At 50.3% G+C, this 23,764-nt stretch overlaps 1 protein-coding gene across 1 annotated transcript in view; it reads right to left on the reverse strand.

Annotated features, from left to right (window-relative positions):
- FAT2 (FAT atypical cadherin 2) overlaps positions 1-23,764 on the reverse strand; it is an 83,845-nt gene that overhangs the window by 50,882 nt on the left and 9,199 nt on the right. The window contains exons 2-4 of the mRNA XM_040498179.1: positions 7,826-11,108; positions 5,233-5,547; positions 161-219 (exon numbers count right to left, since the gene is read on the reverse strand). Coding sequence (XP_040354113.1) covers positions 161-219; positions 5,233-5,547; positions 7,826-11,087 — 3,636 coding nt within the window. The 5' untranslated portion in view covers positions 11,088-11,108. The remainder of the gene's footprint in view (positions 1-160; positions 220-5,232; positions 5,548-7,825; positions 11,109-23,764) is intronic.

Raw genomic sequence — 23,764 nt, forward strand, 5'->3', positions numbered from 1 at the left:
ACCAACCACAGCAAGACTCAGCTTAAGAAACTCCTCCGCCCTGAGCCTCAGTCACATTACTTGGAGATGCGCGTGTGGCCCCAAGGCCTGGCTCAGCTTCTGCTTGGCCTCCTTCAGGAGGTTTTTGAATCCAGTGAATGAGTTCACCACCATCACTCACCTCCAGGATGTGTTCATCCTTGTTCTCTCTGTCCAGCTGCCGGGCTGTGGATAGGAGACCTGGGGGAGAGGCGGAAGGAGGGACACCTGAGCGAAGGGCTCCCAGGGCCACTTTATTGAGAGTGTGTTCACGGACACATTTAAATCCTAGGGCAGAATTTTTCTGGTCTTTGGAGAGCAGAGGCATTAAGGGGAAATGGGGCCCTGGAGGAGCAGAAGGGGAAGTGAGGAAGGAGAGTGCTGCAGAGACCATGGGATCCGCGGGTGTCCCCACCTACGTCCAGCTTTCACCATTAGAAGGGATGCTATGGGGGCACCTGGGTGGCTCAATTGGTTAAGCATCTGACTCTTGATTTTGGCTCAGGTCATGGTCTCGTGGCTTGTGAGTTCGAACCCCACATTGGGCTCTTCGCTGACAGTGCAGAGCCTGCTTGGGATTCTGTCTCTCTCTCTGCCCCTGCCCCACTCGCTCTCTCTGTCTCTCTCTCAAAATAAATAAATAAGCTTTAAAAAAAGAAATAGTAAAAAAAAAGGGGGGTGGGGAGAGGGATCTGTGAGCAATGTATTATTGGGGGCTTGGGGGCGGGGAGGCAGCTTGTGTCCCCTGGCTCCTCTCAGCTTGCCTGTAAGTTGAGGAAGGTGGATTTGGGTGTCTGTGAGTCTAGTCTTGATTTCCTGTGGCACTATGGCTACAAACTGCAGGCATCTGAGGCCAGAGAGGAGAGAAAGCGCCAGCTGTCTACGGTCATCAGGAAAGTCAAGATGGAGGTGATGCTACAGGTGATGCATCAGCACTGGGTAGGAAAGGTCTCTTGAATGAAAGCAGAGCAGGCAGGGGTCAGTGGGTCATCTGAAACTTTCAGCAAGTTTTTTTTAATCTTGTTTAGGCAATTAAATGATGGAGTCATGGAATGGAGTGTGAGGAAGGGGGCTCAGTGAGGGGAGAGGGGATCTGGTACTGGGTGGAGACTCCCGGTGCTGGAAATGGGAGCATGTGTGAGGAGTGGCCTCTGTTAGAGAAGTGTTACTGCCTTGTGAGGTAGAACCAAGTCACCCTGAATTTTTCTTCTCTGACTGAGGGCAGGCATGGGGCGGGGGGGGGGGGGGGGGGGGGGGGCAGAGAAGGTTCCTGGAAAGCCCCACAGCTAAAGGCCCTTCCAGTCAGGGAAGAAAGACACACTTCTCTGGGCCAGTGTGAATATTGTCCCAGGTCACCTCACTCAGCTCATCCCCAAGCTGAGGGGCCTGACGGGGAAGGGCCCAGGATCCCGGGCCCCCCAAGAAGAGTGCAGGGACGAAAGGGCCTCAGCCAGTAAACCTTCCTTCTGGCTCAGTCCTGGCTTTCCTCCTGCTTCTCTCTCTCCATCCCCTCTTGTCCCTTTCTCTCCTCTCTCTCTCTCTCTCTCTCTCTCTCTCATTTATCCCTCACCGTCCTCCCTCTCTCTTCCTTACCCCTCTCTTCCTCTCTTCCCTCCCCTTATTTACCTCTCTGAATATCCGACATTGTCTGTCTCTGGTTTTTCTTCTCTCTCTCTCTCCCTTGTCTCACCACCGCATCCCCAGACCTTCTAAGGGCCAGTGTCCCTGGAATTGCTGCCTATGGCTTCCTGGATCATTGCCTCTGTCGTCAGCCTCATCCTTCTCTCTGAGCTCAGCGTCAGGATTCCCAGGGAGTGCCTTGTAGAATGGGGACATGGCAAAGCCGCCCCCATGGGTCCTGTGTGAGGATCCTTCCTGGCATGAGGTGGACCCTTGTCATTTCTCCTCCCCAAACAAATGTTTCCCATCACCCATCTCAGGCCCATCTTTGACTTTCCTCTCCCTCATCCAGTGATTCTCCAACACCTGTTGATTCCACCTCTAGTGGATTCCAGATCCTTCTACTCCATTCACCCTGCCCTACCACAGTCTACATCTTACTCCAACCACCTTTGCAGCTCCCTCTCCTTCAGGGTCCCAACAGCCAACACTCCTCTGTGTCCAGCTCTGTATAGATCTATACTGATTAACTCACTTAATCTTTACAATTACACAGGAGGTAGCTATCATCATGTCCATTTTACTGGTGGGAAAAGTCAGGCATAAAGCAGCTGAGTAACTTTACCTACCTCTTGCAGTTAATAAGTGAGGGAAGTTGGGGCATCTTGGTGGCCCAGGGGGTTAAACATCTGCCTGACCCTTGATTTTGGCTCAGGTCATGATCTCATGGTTCGTGAGATCAAGCCCTGCATCAGGCTCTGTGCTGACAGTGTGGAGCCTGCTTGGGATTCTCTCTCTCTCTCTCTCTCTCTCTCTCTCTCTCTCTCTCTCAAAAATAAATAAACATTTTTTAAATTAAAAAAATAAGTAGGAGGAATGGGATCTGCATTTAGACAATTGCCCTACTTGCCGTCCCTTCCTCCCTGCTGGCTATTGCTCCAGTCGCTCTCCTTGCCCAGGTGTCCTTGCAGACTGCTGTCAGTCCTTCTCACCCTTCAGCTCAGCATGGCCACCCCTGCTCCATGAAGCTGTTGCTACTGCACCACACTGAGCAACTCTCCCTCTCCTCTGGGTGGCTGTGGCACCGCATCTACACATATCTTACAATGGGCTCGTTCGCACTGGCTCTCTAGTTTTTTATACCCAGATCTTCATGCTCTTGATGGGTTGAATTCCTCAAGGCCCCAAACTGCATTGAATTATCTTCACATCTCAACACAGCACATAGTTTAAATGCTTCATGAGGGCAGACACCTTTAAACATTTGCTGAACAAAGGAATGAAGCTTGGGCTTCACCAGAGATGGTCGATGCTGGCAGAGATTCATTCATTAATGACTCTCTTATTTATTGAGGTCCTACTGTGTGCTAGGCACTGAAGATATTAAAGAAGGAAAAAACAATCAAGGTTCCTTTTCTAGAAAGCCTTTGAAGTTTAGTGGAGGACATAGATAATTAATGGAATAATCACACACGTGAATATAATGTTCTGTGATAAGTGTTTAAAAAAGAAAGGAGTAAGGGCCCCTGGGTGGCTCAGTCAGTTGAGCATCCGACTTTGGCTCAGGTCATGATCCCATGGCTGAGGAGTTCGAGCCCCGTGTCAGGCCCTGTGCTGACAACTCAGAGCCTGGAGCCTGCCTCAGGTTCTGTCTCTGTCTTTCTCTGCCCCTCCTCTGCTCACGCACTGTCCCTCTCTCTCTAATACAAATGAACATTAAAAAAATATTTTTTAAAAAAGTAGACTGAGCTGGGAGATGTATTATAGTGTCAGGAAAAACTGTAAAGAAAGAATGGCTGGGCTGGGATCTGAAAGAGGAGTGGGAGTTAGCCAGACTAAAGGAAAGGAAAAGGAACTTCTGGAAGAAAGAACAGTGTATGCAAAGGCCATGTGTCAGGAGAGGGCACGGACTGAAACAGGCCATGTCATCGGAACCAGAGTGGTAGGATAAGAAAGGCAGGATGAAGCCCAAAAGGTCCACAGAGACCATGTCAGACGCAGCGTGGGAGACATGGCAGGATCTGGCTCTATCTTAAGGATGTGGGGGAACCATTCAAAGTATCCAGGCAGGGAAATGGGATGATGTAATGGTGGTGATAAGAAAGGGGGGCTGGGGCCTCCACTCCTGACTTATTATTTTATTTTTAAATGTTCGTGCTGGTTAAAATGTCTTCTCCTCAACTGCAGGAAGACTAAGGACATCTCTGTTCTCTGGGGCATTTTGCCAGACCCTGTGTCAGGGAACTGTTGACAGTAAACAGGATGGGGATTTGGAAAACATTGAGAAGCCAATGCCTTAGGTGAGAGACCTCTTCTCTCTTCTGCAAGGTCGGTGGGGGGGGGGGGGGGGAGGACAGGATGGGCCCAGTGAGAGCCAGCTTAGGCCTGTTTTCCAGGGTGAAAGGATCCTTCTTAAAGGACTAATCCATTCCTTGAGATCAAAGGTTAACAGGAAAGGCTCCAAACAAATGTCCCTGTGCAAATAGATACTTGCGTCCTCCACCCACCGTCTGTCCCAGGACTTCCAGCCTCTTGCTCCTCCTCATTTCCTTCTGTCTTAAGGATGGGGAGCTAGTTTCTCCCTTTCCACCTCCTCCAATCTCGCCAGGGTTCTGTCCTTCCAAGAATGAATTATTGGAGCCAGAGAATAGGATCTTGGGTTCGGAGGAGATAGCGTCTGCCCTCTCTGCTATCATATCGCTGTCCATCCTCTAAGAGAAAGATGTGGCTTTGGAGACATATCCACAGCAGCGGGAGCTGGCTCTCAAATTCCAACAGCGACAGGAGCCAGGCAGGTAGCCTCAGTTCGAGAAGCAGGCTGAGGGTAGCACAAGAGGGAGGAGGGGCCCATGGGGACCAGAGGACAGGCACCTGCTCTGCATGGAGAGCTGCTGTCGGCTTCAGGTAGTTGAGGCCCTGTGCAAATGTGAGCTCAGTGTGGCCAGATCTCCTAGTTCTTTACGATCCCCCGGAAATCTGGAGTGTTTTGTGGAATTTTCTAATTTTTAAACACTGGCAACAACTTGAAAAATCATTGTTTAAGACTTGCACAAGCCAAACAAAACGCCTTTGTGGTCTATGAACCACCCACCGTCTTGCCCCAGATGGCCTTGGGCCAAGGATAGATGTTTATGAGATGGTTGACTCTACTGGAGTGGATCTCCACTGCCACCGCTCTGTGGGCAGGCTTGAGATCGGTTTAGAACTAGGGTTAAGAGATTGGATCTGTGGCTGTGACTCGGGGGAGGGGTCAGTTTGGGAGCACTCAGAGATCTGAAATAGTCCCAGCGTGGCCACCCAGGCATCCTGCTTAGCTTTCCTAGGCCCCAAGGAAAGAAAGCCAATATATTCTTGTTTTCCCAGAGAGATAGACTGCACAGCAGTGGTTCTCAAACTTAGCACCCCTGAGAATCCCCCCGGTTATTTTGTTAAATAAAAGATGGGTTTCTGGGCCCCGGCCTGTGGTAAGGTGGGGCCTGAGAATTTGAATTGCTAACACGTGGGCAGGTGATGCTGAGGATGCTGGTCCAAGACCAAACTGTGAAAAGCACTGTGGTAGAGACTCCTATTCAGCCAGATTCCTGAGGTCCTTACCTGTGAGCGGGTGAAGAACAAAGAATCCCATATTGTTCCCACCGGTGATGTTGAAGGTCAGCTTCCCTTTGGAGCTGGAGTCCGGGTCCCAGGCATCCAGCTGAAGCACAGAGGTGTGCAGGGGGGCATCCTCCCGGACGGAGGGGTAGAACACCGGCCTGGACATCTGGGGTGGGTTGTCGTTGACATCCGTAACCTCAATGTAGACTTCGGTTACGGAAGAGAGAGGTATGGAACCTCTGTCCACTGCCAGTACCGTCAGCCAGTAGCAGGACACAGATTCTCGGTCCAGGGGTGCCAGAGTCTGGATCATACCTAGGGACAGTCGAGCACCAAACCCCAAATCTTTTAGAGCTCACAGTAGCTTTCGGAATCACTTTACCTAACGGTCCCCGGGCGATACTGTGGAAACGGGAGTGTTCCACAGGAAAAGGGACCTGCTGTCGATGTGGTGTGGGAGCTGCTGAGTTAAACACACGCAAGTCATAGCCTTGCTGTAGAGCCTCTCAGAACCGTTCTCTGCTAAGATAAGCCCATGACAGTTGTTCTTAAACCAGTTCCCTCAAGTTTCAAATAGTATAGATACCCATTTAAAGGTTAGGGATCTGATGACTAAATTGCTGTTCCCCTTTCCAGCATCCTTATGATTCTAGAGACCTCACTTCATGCCTCAGTTTGCTCGCTCCACAGATTGCTTACTATGGGCCAGCACTGTTCTAGAAGTCGAGAGTCCGACAGTGAGCACAAGAGGGGTGCACCCTAAGTTCTCATGGGTCACGCTCAGCCGGAAGGACTTGTACCAGAGGACAAGGCCCATGCTCACAGCTGTCGTGGGGCAGAGAGGAAGGAATCTCACCGTTTTGTCAGCTGGAGGGACGAAGGCCCAGAGAGAGAACGTGATTTGATCAAGATCGTGTAGCAAGTGGGCCTGAAGAGCAGAGTCTCTTTTAACTGACTCTCAGTCTAATGCTCTTTCTACCACATCACCCTGCCCTTCACCCTGGAAATAAATCAGCCATCAGATTGTAAGCTCTTTGAGGACAGTGACCTACCTTTATTCACCTGGGACCTCCCCCAAGGTGTCACTCTCAGAATCTCACAAGCAGAAGGTGCTTGTGAGTGTTTGGTGAATTGCACTTATTTTCTATGAAGCTTTAAAAGGAATAAATAGGGAAGTTCAGTCAGTTAAGCGTCCAGTTCTTGATTTTAGCTTGGGTCATGATCTCTCGGTTCGTGAGTTTGAGCCCTGGGTCGGGCTCTGTACTTACAGTGCAGAGCCTGCTTGGGATTCATTCTCTCTCTCTCTCTCTCTCTCTCTCTCTCTCTCTCTCTCTCTCCCAAAATAAATAAATAAACTTGGGGTGCCTGGTTGGCTCATTTGGTAAAGTGTCTGACTTCAGCTCAGGTCATGATCTCATGGTTCATGAGTTTGAGCCCCGAGTCGGGCTCTGTGCTGACAGCTCAGAGCCTGAAGTCTACTTCGGATTCTGTGTCTCCCTCACTCTTTGCTCCTCCCCTGCTTGTTCTCTCTCTGTCTCTCAAAAAGAAATAAACATTAAAAAATTTTTTCTAAATAAATAAGTAAACTTTAAAAAAGGGAGTAAATAAGCTGGTGCCAACTTTTTGGAGGGTAATTTGGAAATTATGTATTAACATTGAAAATATGCATTATCCTTTGACCCAGCAACTGCATTTTTAAGAGTTTTCCCTATAGAGACTCATGCATATGAGTAAAAGTATATGATCAAGGATGTTACAGCTAGATGATAGAATAAAATGCAGCCATTAAAAAAGAAGGAAAAATATAAGCACTGATATGTAAGAGATCCTGGTGTTATGTTATGTGAAAAAAAAAAAGTGTTGCAGAATTAGTGTCTTTTGTATAATTTTCTCATATAATAAAATGAACAGTGATAAAATGTCAGACACAAAGAAGAAAAATTTACAAGATTATAGACCAAATTGTTAATAAAGATTATATCTAGGGAGATGGGACACACACACACACAAAAACATTCATATTTAGGGGCATCTGGATGGTTCACTCAGTTGAATGCCCAGCTCTTGATTTCAGCTCAGGTCATGATCCCAGGCTTGTGGAATCGAGCCCTGCATTGGGCTCTGCACTGAGCCTGAAGACAGATTGAGATTTTCTCTCCCTCCCCCTTTGCCCCTCTCCCCCTCTCTCTCTCTCTCTCTAAAAAAAAATTTTTTTTAAACATTCATTTTTAAATTATATGTAAAAATTTATAGCCATGATGCATTACTTTTATAAGCATATGCATATACTGTATGTTTATGTGTGTGTGTAAGTATACACACAAATGCTAGTGAGATGGTTGATTTGACTTCAATGGATACACACACACACGCGCGCGCGCACGTGCGCACATATATACACACACATATATATATATATCTCCAGTATGATAAAGATTAATTTAAAATAAAATAAAAGGGACAAGAAGGAGAGTCCCTATTTATTGCCTTTTCTTTTTAGCCTGGAGCCTGTCTTCTTTCAGGACAGCCCCTGATCCCCTTAGGCCCATCCTCTCCAAGCACCTGGCACTCCCGTCCACCCCACTCCCAGTACCTGTGTCTTTGTTGATGCTAAAGGCTGCAAGACTGGTGCCAGCCCTCAGGAAGTACTGGAGCTCCCCATCCAAGCCACCATCATCATCGTGGGCGGCCACTACCATCACCTGCGTTCCCGAGGGACTGTTCTCCTGCACCTGGCCCTGGTGCACAAAGGAGGCAAAGCGGGGAGGGTGGAGATTCTCATTCACATCCAAGACTATCACTTCCACGTGGCAGAGGGTCCTGCGGGCCAGGGGCCGCCCACTGTCACTGGCCCACAGGCTCAGATTGTATCCAGCCCGCCTCTCAAAGTCCAGCTCTCTCTCCAGACTGAGCGCGCCAGTCATCGGGTCCACCTGGAAGGTCCCGTGGGCATCATCCAACAGGACATAACGCACTTCTCCCGCAGGGCCCACGTCAGGATCGGAGGCATCCAGAAACGTTAGAACAGTCCCGGGGGGCAGATCCTCTGGGACTTTCAGGCTGCTGAGTTCCGTGATACACTGAGGAGAGTTGTCATTGGCATCTTCCAATGTGATTTTCAGGTCAGTGACAGAGAAGAGCTGGTGGCCCTTCCTGGGCTGATCCCTGGCTTCCACCTTGAGTATGTATTGTGGCTCTGATTCCCGGTCCAGGTGTCCTGTGACAGCCAGCTCCCCAGTGAGGGGATGGAGGGAGAACTTCTCTGTGGGGCTTAGCAGAGTGTAGCGAACCCTCCCATTGTCATCGGAATCGGCGTCTTTTGCTTTCAACTCGGCAATTGTGGTTCCAACTTCTGTGTTCTCCGAGACGGTTATCTGGTACCCACCAGGAGGAAATCTGGGGGCATTGTCATTCCAGTCTTTCACATTCACTGTCAGCAGCTTCCAGGATGACTTCTGGGGAGTGCCCAAGTCATACACTGTTACATTGAGGATGTAGAAACGGGTGGCTTCATAGTCCAAAGGGGCAGCTACCGTGAGCAGCCCTGTCTCCAGCTCAATGTCAAAGCAGCCCTCGTCGTTGCCGTCTGCAATCACATAGACCAGTTTGCCATTAAATCCAGTATCAGGGTCAGTGGCTGCCAGGCGGGCCAGGGAGGTGTTGACAGGAACACGTTCAAGGATGTCAATGGACTGTGGGAAGTGGTCCTCAAACTGGGGCGTGTGATGATTGATCTGATACGCACTTAAGGAAATGAAGTCCTCATCACTGGAGTCCTGGTTCTGAAACCCAACAGAATGGAGGATGGCCTTTGTGAAATGTGTCAATACTCCTGTTTTATCACATGTTACAGGGACCTCAAAACGAGGATCTTTCACTACAGTAACATTCAAAGTTGTGGGTGAGGCATAGTGTTTCCCATCTGAGGCTGTAATTTTCAGGGAGTAGTTGATGGGTTGACCAGTAGTAGTATGATTCATAAAAGAGCGCTTGAGGGATATCACTCCAGAGAAATGGTTTAGATCAAAATACCCTAGTTCATTGCCTGACACAAACTCGTATTTTAGGTTCTGCAGCTCGTCCACATCTATAGCGGACACAGTCATTAGTGATTTTCCTACCGGCCAGTCTTCGTGGATAGACCCAGTGCAGTTGACTTGCTCAAACATAGGCTTGTTGTCATTCAAGTTCTTGAGCCTAAGAGAAATAGACACTTCCTTTTCCTGGCGAAATGGGGAGCCCCAGTCTGATGCCCGCACCCGGAAGGTATAAATTCTTTTCATGAGCTCATAGTCCATGGGTTTGGAGGTGGAGATAATCCCCAGGTAAGGGTCAATAGAGAAGGGCACAGCTTTCGGACGAGTGATGGAATAGGTGACGTATCCATTCTCCCCATGATCCCGGTCTGTGGCAGTAACTGTCAGAATGCTGGTGCCTGGAGGGATGTTCTCATCAAAGGTGCCATCATAGGAGGACCTGTTGAAGATGGGGGCATGGTTGTTACAGTCCACTATATCAATGACCACGGTGGTGGAGGCCAGCCCCGGTGAGGTTCTGATGTGTAGCTGGTAGTGGGCTCGGTCATGGAAGTCCCTGAGCTTCGTGGTGGTGATGAGCCCAGTGCGGGCATTAAGTTTGAACCCTGCACTCTCTGAGGATGGCTTTAGAACATACTGCAGGTTGGGGAAGGCTGGGGTTACTTTCACCATCACCACGCGGCTGCCAGGCGGGGAAAACTCACTGAGCCGCACTCTGTAAACAGCCCTCTCAAATTTGAGGGAGGCCAGTTTGGAAGGGGGTAGGTGGAAGCCCCTGATCTGGGAATGAGAAGAAGGACCGCTCCCACTCCTGGCCTGCAGGCTGAGGTTGAAGCCATGAAGGTGCTCCAGCCAGTTGATGTCTTTGACAGACACCAAACTGAACTCACTGCCGCGGGCGTAAGACTTGATGGCTTTGAAGTACTTTCCGGGGTCACCCCCAACTATCTCTAGCGAGTCCACTTCGGCGCCGGAGCTGTTTGCGTCTACCATGATGGTGGCGTAGGTGGCACCCTCCTTGCTGTCCGGCGGAGCCACCACCACTGAGGTGATGGCCGGGGGCTTCCTGAGGGCAGGCTCCACGTGGATGACCAGGGCAGCCAGATTGCCAAACCCGTTGCCCTCTGAGATTTTCCGCATGCGGTCCACAGCCAGCACCTGGAGCTCGTACCTCCCTCGCCAGGTGACGTTGAGCTTCCCAGCCAAGGTGACCACGCCGCTGGTGGGATGGATGGCGAACGTCTCCGACCTTGTGTTGAAGGCATAGTAGAACTTGGCATTCTGGCCCAGATCCGCGTCTGTGGCGGTCACCTTGCAGATGGGGCTCTTGAGGGGCATGTCCTCAGAGATGGTGACTCGGTATGAAGGCGGGGAGAAGAGGGGCTTTAAGTCATTCTGGTCCAGGATGTGGACCACCACCCGTGTCAACGCTTCTAACTCCAAGGTCTTCTCCGTGGCTTGGATGATGAGGGTGTAGCTGTCTCGCACCTCCCTGTTCAGAAGGGCCGTGTTACTGCTCTTTGTTCTTATTCTCAGAAAGCAGAAGTCACCCACCACGTACTCCTCTGTTTTAAACACATTGGCCATGTCCCCGGAGATGATCCGGTACCGCACTGCCCATTGGGGCTCGGCGAGGTAAATGCCCATTTTCACGGAGCTCTCCACGTAGGTCTTGGGGGCAGAGTTTTCGTAGATGGTCGCATTATAAAGAGAGTGTGTAAAGTGCCAGGCGGAGGAGGAGGGGATCCCTTCTCGGGGCTTCTCACAGGTTGTACAGCGGAGCAAGAAAATGACAAAGCCCAAGAAGGCAATAATCATGATGGAAAAACTCCTGAAGCCCTACGCACACACACACAAAAAAGTATGAGTTAGTAAAGAAATGGTTCCTACTGCGATGGTTCTTAGCTGGGATGATTTTGCCCCACAGGGGACACTTGGCAATGTCTGAAGACACCGTCAGCCATCCCAGCTTGTTGGGGAGGATGCTACTGGCATCTGTGGATCGAGGCTGGGGTGCTTCTAAACACCCTGCAACACACAGGACAGCCCCCCAACAACAACTAATGATCCAGCCCCAAATGTCAATAGTGCTCAGGTTGAGATACCTGTTAGTGTATCTAAACACTAACAGACTAATTTAAATGCTTTCACAGGGGTAACTAGCAGATACAACATAGTCCTGACCACTTGACTCCTTTTCCCAAAGAACCTTCAATGGCTCCCCAGTGATGGTGGGATAATTTCAACCAGGTACCCAAGTTTAGCAATCTGTCTCTAAGTACTTCCTACAAGACCCCGTCCATCAAGGTGGAGCTCCAGCCAAAGTGAGTTGCGTCTGCATGTGCGGGGGCTGCAGAAAAAAACAAAGTGACCGAGATCACAAGCCTGGCCTCCGGTTGGTTGGCCATCAGCCCTGGTTCCACCGCTTACCAGCTGGGTGATTTTCTGCTCGGGTTATTTGACCTCTGTGAGCCTCGGTTTCCTCTTCCGTAGAATGGGGATAAGGATATTATCTACCTCATTGGATTGGTGTGAAAATTAAGTGAAACAACAAAGGTAAATGACCCAGCGGGGGTGCCTGGGACATAGAAATTGTAACATAATATTGGCTATTATCGGTAATAGGCAACTCAGTTTCATCAAGGGAAGGGAGCCACCCAGGGCCTTATGACTAGATAGAGGCAAAGCAAGAATTTGACCTGGGGCTCCTTGCATTAAAGGCCAGGACTGCTTCTTCCACCCCAGACTCACCTGCCCCTGTCCCACTGCTAGTCCCTTTGGACAGAGCCCGATTCTGACTCATCTTATAACTCCCAAACCCCTGGAATGTCAGAGCTATAATGGGGCTTTGAGACACAGAGTTCTGACCCCACTCCTCATGCATAGATGGGGAAGCAGAGTCCCAGAGGGGGGACGTGTCTTGCCCCCTTTCACATAGTGGGGGGCCTGGAAAGAACTAGTCCCTGATAATTGTTGAACTGGCCACAAACGAGTGCTTCGCCCCTCTAAGACCTGCCGCGTTTCCCATTGTGTCCTGTGCCGTTTCCCACACGGCCTGTCCCTGAACTCCAGCCTGAGTTCAAAGTGGAGGCTCATCAGGATTAAGGAGAGGGAGAAGGGGGAAGGGGAGTAGGGGAAGGCAGAGGTTCGTTGCCAAAGTGCCTTCCAGAAGCAAAGTGCGAGGCTGGACACAGCAGGCTGGTGCCGGGCCTGCCTGCCCGTGAGAGTCTTGACTCCCAGGAGCTTCTTGGCTGCCAGCCAGATGTGCAGAGCATTCCTGGAGGAAACAGGCAAGACTCGTTTTTCCAGTTGCCTTGCTCTTCAAAGACAAGGAAGAGTTAAACTCTGGGGGCCAGAGGGGAAAGGAGAGGCTTGCATCCATGCCTTTCCAGAGTCCTGAGGGAGCTGAATGGAGCTTCTTTAAGACCTGGCAGGTAGCATCCCAACATGGGAGGGAGGGTGGAAAAGTCTGCCTAACTTGGGATCCGCAAGCCTGTGACAGAAAAGAATTTGAATATGCCCCGTCCTTGCAGCCTCCCTACCACCCACCATCCTTCCCCTGAAATCCTGTTGGTGGCACCCGAGGCCCAGCTCCTCAGAGGAGAGGGGCGGGAATGGAGGCAGATTTCTACACTTGGGGTGTCTATTCCCATCCTTCCTGCCCCTCTACTCTTCCCCCTGGCATCCCCTGCACCCACAGTAGAGCTGGCCCCGGGCAAAAGCCATATTCACCCCATTCCACTCACGCATCCCTGACACAGCAAGAGGAGAGGGACCCCTGAGTCGTGTGGGCCCCAAGCCCCCAGGGTGGCGTTGCTTTGGACGTTGAAGCCCCAAGGGAAAGAGAGTCCTTACCCCAGTCCCAGGTCCGCTCCCTCTGCAGCCCAGCGAGCCCAGGGTGCACCCAGCCTCCCGGCTCGGCCTGCCCTGTTTTGCGGAACGCTTCCTGTTCACCAGGTCAGCACCCGTGGAGGGCAGGCCCCAACAAGACACGCTGCTCAGCAGCTCTGCAGGCGTCTTGCAGAGATGAGCTCAGGGAAGGGAGCAGGGGCAGGGTCTCCCTGGAAGAGATAAGGCACAAAGAACATGCACCCTTGGGTGGGGGGTGGGGGGGTGGTGCCCAGGGCTGTGTTCAAATTATAGGACCCACAGGCCTGGTGTGCGGTTTGCTGAGGAAGGACCTCAGCAAATGTGTCTGGACATTTGCTCCTGGAACTATTCCTGGGCAAGTGAACGGGCTTGCGGGGTGCACAGGCACGTTGGGCTCCCTGGGCTGCCCTCCCAGCCCACAGCACCTAGGACCACTATTTCGAAATATCTTGTGAAAACGTAAGTCAATTCATATCACTTCCCTTCTTAAAATTTTCCAGTGGCTTCCCATAGCATTCAGATTAAAATCTAAACTCCTTGCTATGACCTACAAGGCCCCACACCATGTGGACCCTGCCTGCTTTTCCAGTGATACCTCCCAGCACTCATTTTTCACCAAGCTGCAACCACATGGGCCTCCTTTCTCCTCCACAAACATACCAAACTAGAGTCTGCCTCAGGGCCTTTGCACTTGCTATTCCCCTTTACTGAAGAGTCTCACATGGCTGGCTTCTTCTTGTTATCTTTCTTCTTGGCTCAGCCCAACCCATCCCTCATCCTAAGTCCCAGTTTGATGTAGCCTCCTTCTTAGCACCCTTCTTTATCACCCCCCCCCCCTCCCATTTTCTTCATGGCACTTATCACTACGCAATATGTTCTTGCTAATTTGTTTAATGACTGTCTCCTACACTAGCCACCGGGCTCCATGAAGACAGGGGCTTTGTGTATCTTATTCATGCATGAATTCTCAGTGCCTGGTACATAACTGCCAGGTACGTAACCCTACTCAATAGTTGAAAAATGGTAGGATCCGGACTTAGGAAGAGCAATGACAGAATGGCAGCTGAAAGCACCTTTAGTGATGATCTCTTCCTTTCTGAAGCTGTAAAATGAAGTCCCCCCCAAAGAAAGGGACCTGCCCAAAGTCACAGGGTAAGGACGGTAAGGACCAGAGTCAGGTTCTTTCCTCTCAACCACCTTGTCAGAAAGAGGAACCATGGCTACCTGTGAATCCGACGGTTTGGGTTCAAATTCAAGCTCCACTGCATGCTAACTACATAACCTTGGGTAAGCTAACCTCCCCAAACCTCTGTTTTCTCATCTAGAAGATGGGGCTGTTAAGAGAACTGCTTTCCTGGGGTTTTTATAAAGACTAAAGAAATAAGACCATGCACGTTGTTGTACTTAGCACAGTGCCTGGCCCATAGAAAAGCACTCAACAAATATTAGTTATTACTAGTTTTCAAAGCCAAGGCAGAATCAAAGCCTGAGGTTGGGGTGAGGGTGGGGTCCACTGAATCCTCTGGAGAAGGTCCAGCCTGTGCCCCAACAGAGCAGGAAGCCACGGGTCTCTGGTCGAGTCTAAGCTTGCTGGCCCAGCCACAGGCTATTCTGGTTAAGCTGCGAGCAGGCGCTTGTCTGGGGTGGGGCCTCTCGTTCTTGGCTCCCCAGACTCAGAGAAAAATCTGCATGTGGGTGAATGTGCACATTTGCAAGAGAACACGCATACATACTTAGGAGGCACTTTTTGAATAGCTGTATGGGCGCATTGATTGTATGTGCCTGCTTGACAGAATGAATATGATAGGAGCAAATAAATTGGTAGCTAGGGGCTTGTGTGTGCACAGGTGTGAACAAGTGCAGGTGTGGGGTTCACGAATGGACCCTTTTAGGATATGTGTCTGAATCAAATCTTCCTCCTTGTAACTCCCAGCCCCATTTCATAGGTGGGGAAAGCGGCAGAAAGTGGTTTCCAACACACAGTTTCTGGCTGTGTGACCTTGGGCAGGTGGCTTACCTTCTCTGATTTTCATTTCTCCACTTCGTAATATCATGTTGAGAGTGGACTTAGTTAATGTGCATAAATACTGAATACAGTATGTGGCAGTTTCAACAAATATTACCCAGTACTATGACTTTTAGCAGCCAGCTCATACTATTGACGGCTGAGTTTATAGGTAATGAAAACTCTCAGATGCATTATCACACCATCCCCAATCTGTTCTTGCACAGGCTGACTTTCTCCAACTAAATGCTGTAGGGCTTTAATGAGACTACGATGCATTTCACCCTGTGCTTTAGCTCACTGCTCTGGCTTCTGAGAATCTGGATTCTAACATTCAGAAACTTGGTGGTTGTGACATCCGCTTCTTTATCCAAATCACTGGTGAAAGTCTCAGCACAAATGGGAGGAACGGTGCTCTGAGATCTTTCCTCAATTTTTTGGTTAGTGACCTCGAGTGCAATTCCGGAATGAGTCATCTCAGAATACAGAGCTCCCTGTCACTGGGGAGACCAGGCAGAGTCTGGGTGGCCACGTGTGAAAGATGTGCTATGCTAGATGCATATATGCCCTCAGGGGAGACGAGAAAAGCTCGAAAGTCCCTTCCAACTCTTACAGGTATGATTCTTTGGCCTGGACAGGCCTGTGGTCTCTATTAGACCCTAAATGAGCCCGCAAAGGCAGGGAAGGGATTTCCTCTGGCTGTGGCTGAGGCTTGCACCCACGCCGATGCTTGCTCAGTGGTCCGTGTAGCAAGTCAACCTGGTTCTTGGGAGACCTGGATCTAAAGTCATTTCTTCCCTGTGTGTCCTTGGTCAAGTCAGTCACCTGAGCCCTGTGGACCTCTTTCTTCCTCTGTAAATGATGTGCTGTGTGTTGGGTGAAGGGCTGGAATGGATCCATGATTTCAACCCCCTCTATGGCTTTCAGGGGTGGAATCTCCTTTTTCCTAATGAAATTGTACCTGGAAACCTACCTGTAAACAGAGAAAAGCAGAGCTGCACTGTTAAGAGTGGGGATGGAGGGCTAGAACCTGCCCACAGGTTTGTCCCTCACCCCCCTGGGGAGCACAGGCTTGAAAAACTGGATAGATGGCCTCTAGGAGCCCCTCCAGATCTGACAAGCTGGACTCTGCTATTGTCCTGTCATAAAATGTCCTAAGACACATAGCTGGAGGTGCTCTGATTCTTTTTTTAATTGTTTTTTAAGAAGTTTTTTTAATGTTCACTTATTTTTGAGAGAGAGAGAGAAGTGCAAACGGGGGAAGGGGCAGAGAGAGAGGGAGACACAGAATCTGAAGCAGGCTCCAGGATCTGAGCTGTCAACACAGAGCCCGATGCGGGGCTCGAAGCCGCGAACCGTGAGATGATGACCCGAGCTGAAGTCGGATGCTTCACCGACTGAGCCACCCAGGCACCCCTGGTTGTGCTGACTCTGATGCACTATGATCAATATTTGTAATGGTCGATGTGCAGTGACTCTAGTCTTTAGTTCTAGAAGCCTATGACTCTGTGACTAATTCTGTCCCCTCTTTGGGGAAGCAGATGTACTCGGAGGAATTCATAGCCAAACCACTCACTAAAGAAGCTTTTACCAAATTTCTTCAAACTGTCAGGCTTTGTTTCTGACAATGGACCAGTGATGACATCCTCCCTCATGGCCCAACACCTTCTCTTCTCTTAGACATGTCCCAGATGTTCACTAGTGGCCCACATAACACTCCTAAGAAACACATCTACCCTTTTACTCCCGCTTCTCAGATACAGGAAACTGAGATCTGCACAGCACACCCAAGGCCACCCAGAAAGGTGGTGGCTGAACGGAAAATAGACAGCCAGACTTCCTAAACCTGACTACTCAGAATTTCCTAGGCTCCAGGAAGAAGCAAGGAGATAAGATGTTTAAAGTTTGGAGAGCCTTTCATATATATATATATATATTATATATATATATATATATATATTTGAATATATATATATTTTTTAAATGTTTATTTATTTCTGAGACAGAGAGAGACAGAACATGAGCAGGGGAGGGGCAGAGAGAGAGGGAGACACAGAATCCAAAACAGGCTCCAGGCTCTGAGCTGTCAGCACAGAGCTGGACGTGGGGCTCGAACTCACAGACTGTGAGATCATGACCTGAGCCGAAGTCGGTCGCTCAACCGACTGAGCCACCCAGGCGCCCCGGAGAGCCTTTCTTGAAAGAAAGAGTCACTGGATTCATTCCTCTGGATTGGAGAATGTCCACACTCCCTCCAGAATCCAAATATAAAATTACCGTGGATTTGGGTGCCCTTGGGAAGTATTTTCTGACCCCATTCCCCTCCCCTCCACTGTGTCTGCCTCAGGCATCAGTGTTAGGACTGGCCCTTGTGGCTCTTAAGAAAGAACTCTCCAAGTACGTTCTATTTGTGACAATAGCTTAAATGTGGGGAGGGACAGAGGGATTGTGCCTTTGAATCAGAATTAAAATCATAAGTGAAAGAATATGGATATTCCAGATGCCTGCTAGTCATGAAGTCTTTAGCTGCTGAAGTTATTTTTTCTCTTAGTAGGAGGGAGCCATCGAAGGCTTTTGAGAAGAGGCAGGACCAGAAGAGAACTACATGCTGAGAAGAGTAATCTCATATCAGATCAAAAGGGAGATTTTTCCGTTCAAGACTCCCACTCTGGTGTGGACTGGGCTTGAACATTGGCTCCGTTAGGGTGAGCCAACTGGAACTCCCTGTGGGTAGAGAAGCTTGATTTATTTCTCAGAAACTTGGATGAACCCTTGAGTCATTTGCTAGTTTGTAGTCAGCCACTGCCGGGTTCTCGTGTAACAGAACAAGTCAAAGAACTGGACGCCAGCAGGAAAGGAGCCAGTGTCTTGGGCCCTTGATGGGTTGTGTGACCTTGGGAAGGCCACAGAACCTCTTCTGAGCCTCAATTTATCTGTCTGTGAAATGCAGATAATAATAGCTACTCCTACCTACTTCCCAGGGCTGCAGGGGAGACAGATAATATGAGAGGTGAAAGCACAGGGAGGAAGGACGCAGAGTAACACCTTATTAGGACCCATAATGGCTTGGTAAAGGGCAGTCCAAACCACCAGTGGACCAAGCGGCTTTTAGGAGAGCTGTAAAAGGCCAGGCCTGCCCAAGCCTGAAATTAGAAGGCAAAGAGGACGGAAAAAGGAAGTCCTCACATACGACATGGATGGAAGGGAGCTGGGATGGGCGTGCCCCTTCTTTATTACTATTCTGATATTATTATTGATGACAAATACTCATGTCTATGTGTAATCCATAAGTTTAAAAAAAAAACCTGCATGCGTTATCTCACATGGTTTTGAGGGAAGGGGTGCGGTACTGGATGGAATTAATAGTTAAGAAAGTGGGCTCTGGAGTCAGACCAGGTTTCAAATCCCGGCTCTACTACTCACCAGCTGTGTGGCCTTGGGCAGTTACATCGCCTCTCTGGTCCCAGTACAAGGGATATGGGATAAGTACCTATCTTGTGGAGTTGTTGAGAAGGCTGAATGAGTCAACATATGGCAGATGCCTAGCTCTGGAATCCACTCAGTACGAGTTAATCATTGTACGGAGATCACCACTCTTCTGTTTTCTAAATGAGAAACTGAGGGCCAGATAATGGGAAAGCTCCACCCAAGTTCATCCACCCAATAGGTGGTGGACTTTAGTGTCAGCCAAGGATTGGAATCCACATTCTAAAAAGAGAGACTCGGAGAGGGCTGACGTAGCTGCAGCTAATTCTCTGGAGCAACACTCTCCAGCGGAACTTTCTACAAGGATGGGAATGTTCTGTATCTGAGATGTCCCGTATGGGAGCCACTAGGCCCGTGTGTCTATCAAGCCTTGGACATGTGGCTGGTACAACTGAGGAACTGAGTTTGTAATTTTATTTAGTTTAAATTTAAATAGCCACATTTGCCCAGGGGCTCCTGTATTGGCCGGCTTAGCTCCAGAGAGCATGGTGCGGGAGCCAGGAACCGAGGGTGCGTGGAGCTCAGAGGAGGAGGCAGGGCCCCCCTATCTGGTAGGCACAGTGGGCACACCCAGGGCCCGCGGTACTTTTAGGGACCCATGAAAATGTTTTCGTTTCTATTAAATCCAGAAGAAAGCAAGCAAACTTTTAGGCTGAAGAAAATGTTACCATTTCTAAAAACATATTTATCTTTATACAAATATTGCCATAAGATACAATTTCTAATTTAATGCCTAAGACCCTTGAAAGTCATAAGGTGACCCAGGGGAGATGGATATTTGAAGGAAACAAAGGGCTTCCAGGCACCTGGGTTTTAAGGAGGAAAAGGGACAGAGTGGGGAAGGATAAGAAAGTGTTTTGTTATTGGGTCTCTTCTGCCCAAGCTACTCATTCAATGCTTATTTACAGAGGTCCTGCCCTATGAGGGCATTCAAAACAAGACAGAGGAGGTCCTTGCTCTTGTGGGGTTCTATTCTAGTGGCAAAGAGAAAGAGATGACAGATTCGGGTGGTCAGGGGAGCCGTCCATGACAAGGTGACATTTGAGCAGGGGGAGGGCCACAAAGCCTTCTTGAGAAGGAGCTTCAGGCAGAAAACACAGGCAGTGCAAAGGCCCCAAAGCAGGAGCGAGGAGGTCATGCAGGCTGACTAGAGGGCACAAGCCCTCTCCAGAATCATCGCCCCACCCCTGCCACCCCCAGCCTCCCAGACACCGAGGCTGTTTCAGCCACGGTTCATCACCAAGGTCAGCTTCCTAATGGAAGAGAAACCCATTCGTGCCCACATCTCCATCCAAACTGTGAGGACAAGGGAGTCCAGGAGGGCCCTGCTTCACCCCTCACCTTTGCTGTTCCCTGCTGGCTGCAGGCATTCTAGCTTGCAGACCCCGACACTCGGTGAGGCCCAGAGGGCGCAAGAGGCCTCTTCGTCTTACATGGATCTGTAGGCTTTCCACGTGGGGCTGAAATCTCCTTAAGCCAGAAGCGTCCCCAGGATCAGTGGGCTCGGGGGTAGAGAAAGGGGGGAAGGCGCCCTGCCCCACTTCTTGAGGGGCCCTCTGGCCAGAGTGGTTTGTAAGGTGAAAACCTGCTCCAGTTCAGTAGGGCATGGAATGATACTTATCAGTTAGAAGCTTGGGAGACAAGCAGGGGAACAGAGCATCCCCTCTGGGTTCTACATCTGTGCCTGGGGACAGATCAGGACACAAGTGTGAACTCAGCCTTGTGGGAAGGCCACTGGGAACCTTTGATTCTTCCTCCTGGGCGGGAAGGTACTAGGAGGTCCCTGTATGGGAGAAGCAGGGGAGAAGGGCTGTGCTGAAGGTCTGGGTTCAGGGTGGCTCTCTGGGAGCGAGGAAGGTTGTATTCTGAAGTCAGGAGATACTCTCCTAGAGGACTGAAAAACTTCTTTCAGAGAGTAGAACAAATTGCAGAGACCAGAATATCCCTGCTACGTAGCCTTGTCTAGCGGGTGCTTCCTGCAACTCTGATCCAAAGGGATCCTTTGCAAAAGGGTGAGTTTTCAGACGTAGAGACACCAAGTTCCAAATTGGGTGACCTTTGGAGAACTAACTTAACCTCTGTGACTCTGTTTTTCCTCGTCTTCAAAAGACAGATACTAAGTGAACCTACCTCAGATAGTTGTTCTGAAGGTTTGACTAACTACATCGTTCCTATTAAACGTTTAACACAGTGCATGGCACCCGGCAATCACTAAATAAATGCTTAGCTGTCGTTATTTTATGTTTTTTATTTAAAAAACATTTTCTTTAATGTTTATTCATTTTTGAGAGACAGGGCACGAGCAGGGGAGGGGCAGAGAGAGAGGGAGACACAGAATCTGAAGCAGGCTCCGGGCTCTGAGCGGTCAGCACAGAGCTTGACACGGGGCGTGAACCCACAAACTGTGAGATCATGACCTGAGCCAAAGTCAGACACTTAACCGACTGAGCCACCCAGGGGCCCCTAGCTGTTGTATTTTAAAACCATCATTATTATTATGTGAAATGGATTAAAGAGAGCTGGCGCTGTGATATCTGTGAGTTGGGGGTATGGGGCCCCGTCTCCCATTTGTTGCCGCCTCTACCTTCTCAGGCATGTCTGTGAAATTCCCAAGCCGCCTCAGGGCACCGCCTGAAACCTATGAGGAGTCTCATCTATTTATAAAGATGGGACAACTATGACCAGAGCGGGGAACGCATTGTATTAAATCACGTGTGACGGTGGTGGTGCACCTGGAACTAGAACCCAGCGTCCCTGCCCAAGTTGCTCCCCTCAACCCAGCTTTCCTCCTAGCTTGGAGGCTCCTTGGGAACCCACAAAGTCACCGTCCTCCTACTCACCAGCCAGGAGGAGGCCACAGGGGGAAGGAGCCAGGCCTTGGGGGTCAGACCCGGCCTCAATCCTGCCTCGGCTTGCATCGAGGGGCGTGGCTTTGTCCGTCTGAGCCTCAGTTTCCCCATTTGTGACATGGAGATATAGCAGTGCTAACCTCATGGAGGATTTAATGGGCTTCCGCATGGAAAACATATAGCACAGTGCCAGGCATCCGGAAAATAGCTAATGTTATTACTATTACTAATTATTACCATTGTAAAAGTACACTAATGCTTTTACCATTACATTAGGTGTTCAAAAAGCTACGTGCGGAACGAAGCAGTTATTCTCTGTATGTGTACTCATCCCTACCTGTGTCTTGGGAGCTCCTTGCCAAAGCACACTTCACACAGAAACACACACACACACACACACACACACACACACACACACGGGTTTTTGTGACATCCCTTCTCTCCTCACAATGGTCCGTAGCAAACCTCCAACAGCAGCTTAAACAGCGTCAAAATAGTAAGAATAACTTCTATTCTTGTCACCCTTTTCCCCCGTAACAGGTGCAGAGAGCTAACAGATGCGATGGCATTCAGAGGCTGAGGGGGGCAGTGGGGTGGGCGTGAGGTGGCAGTGAAGACAGGAGGTAGAGAATGCGGTGAACACACCACAACAACGTGAACTTCGACCTTTTTCGTTCTGCCGCTGACATGCGGGGGTGGCCTCTCTGGGCCCCATCCTATGTGATCTGGGTAGGGAGGCCATGCGGCATTGCCCCCCTCTCTGTCCAGGACACAACGAGCTACCTTCCCAGGAAATAGCAGGCCCTGTAGCCGCCGGCGACGTGAGTGTCCTTCCCCTTAGCTGGTTCTGAGATGCTGCTGGGATAGAAGCTTCTCGTGGTGCCTTGTGCGTGTTACTGTCAGCCACCTGTGGCCGCTCCCAGCCAGGTCTACCTCTAACTCAGGACCCCAGGGGTGGGGAGGCTGTTGTCAGGGCCACATAACCTGGCGGTCACGGGCTCAGGCTCTGGCCCGAGGCAGCCCGCTTTTGAGTCCTGCCTGGGCCCATTGCTGGCTGTGTGACCTAGAGTAAACTACTGAACCTGACTGAGTTTCAGTGTCTTTTTTTTTTTTTTTTTCAACGTTTATTTATTTTTGGGACAGACAGAGACAGAGCATGAACGGGCGAGGGGCAGAGAGAGAGGGAGACACAGAATCGGAAACAGGCTCCAGGCTCTGAGCCATCAGCCCAGAGCCTGACGCGGGGCTCGAACCCCCGGACCGCGAGATCGTGACCTGGCTGAAGTCGGACGCTTAACCGACTGCGCCACCCAGGCGCCCCGAGTTTCAGTGTCTTCACGTAGAAATTGGAGAAGGTGATCACCAGGCTGTAGAGGAGGCTCAGTTAAGAAGAAGTGCCTTTGGTGCCTGAGACAACCCACAGGGCACCCCGCTCATGGGCCCTCACCTGCAGACCCTGTGGGGAAGATGAGTCCCCACGCCTTGGTGTCAAGAGTCTTTGGTAACCTGTCAGAGGCCCAAGCATGGGTCCCAGTGGAGCCCCTGAGAAAATGCCCTCATTTATGGGACCTCCACTCATCCATCTGGGAATGGGGACTGGTCCCTGCTCTCCTGCCTTAGCAGCTAACCCTCCACTGAGCCACTGTCAAACGATCCCCCTTGGGTGGTGACGTGTGGGGAGTAGGAAATGTTTACAGAGGCACAGACACCGGTCCCAGCTGATGTTTACTGAACATTTACTCTGTGGTGAGGCCCGCCCTAAGCACTTGGCATGCGTTATCACTTTTCAACTCGCTCACAGTAGCCCTAGAATTATCCTCATTTTGTACACGAGGTAAATGAGACTCAGAGAGGTTACTCAATTCACACAGCGAGACTGCGGCCGAGGCAGGATTAAAACTCCGATCACCTGTGTGTCTAACAGTTCCCTGGCCTGCCTCCCCATTCCCCGGGGGGGGGGGGGGGGGGGGGGGGGGGGGGGGGATGGAAATAGCACTTGCGATTGGAAATAGCACTTGCGAGAAGGGAGGGATCATATAACCACGGGTCCTCTCAGCCTAGCCAACACAGATTCTCGGCAAAGGCTCTGTCTCCAGCCTTCTCTCTCCATCCCATTCCCTTGGGCCTGGCCTCGCCTAGCCATGCTGTCTGTTCAGCCCAGTCCAAATCCCGCTGAGCAGAACTGCCTAGAACAAAGCCGGCAGGCGGGCAGGCCTCAGCAGGCAGGGAGCGGCACTCTAGCAGTGGGACAGGCAGTTCCGCTGTCCGAAGCCCCCCCCCCCCCC

This window comes from Herpailurus yagouaroundi, unplaced genomic scaffold (assembly GCF_014898765.1).
Source record: "Herpailurus yagouaroundi ecotype Mexico unplaced genomic scaffold, PumYag 29, whole genome shotgun sequence".
NCBI classification, from domain to species: Eukaryota; Metazoa; Chordata; class Mammalia; order Carnivora; family Felidae; genus Herpailurus; species Herpailurus yagouaroundi.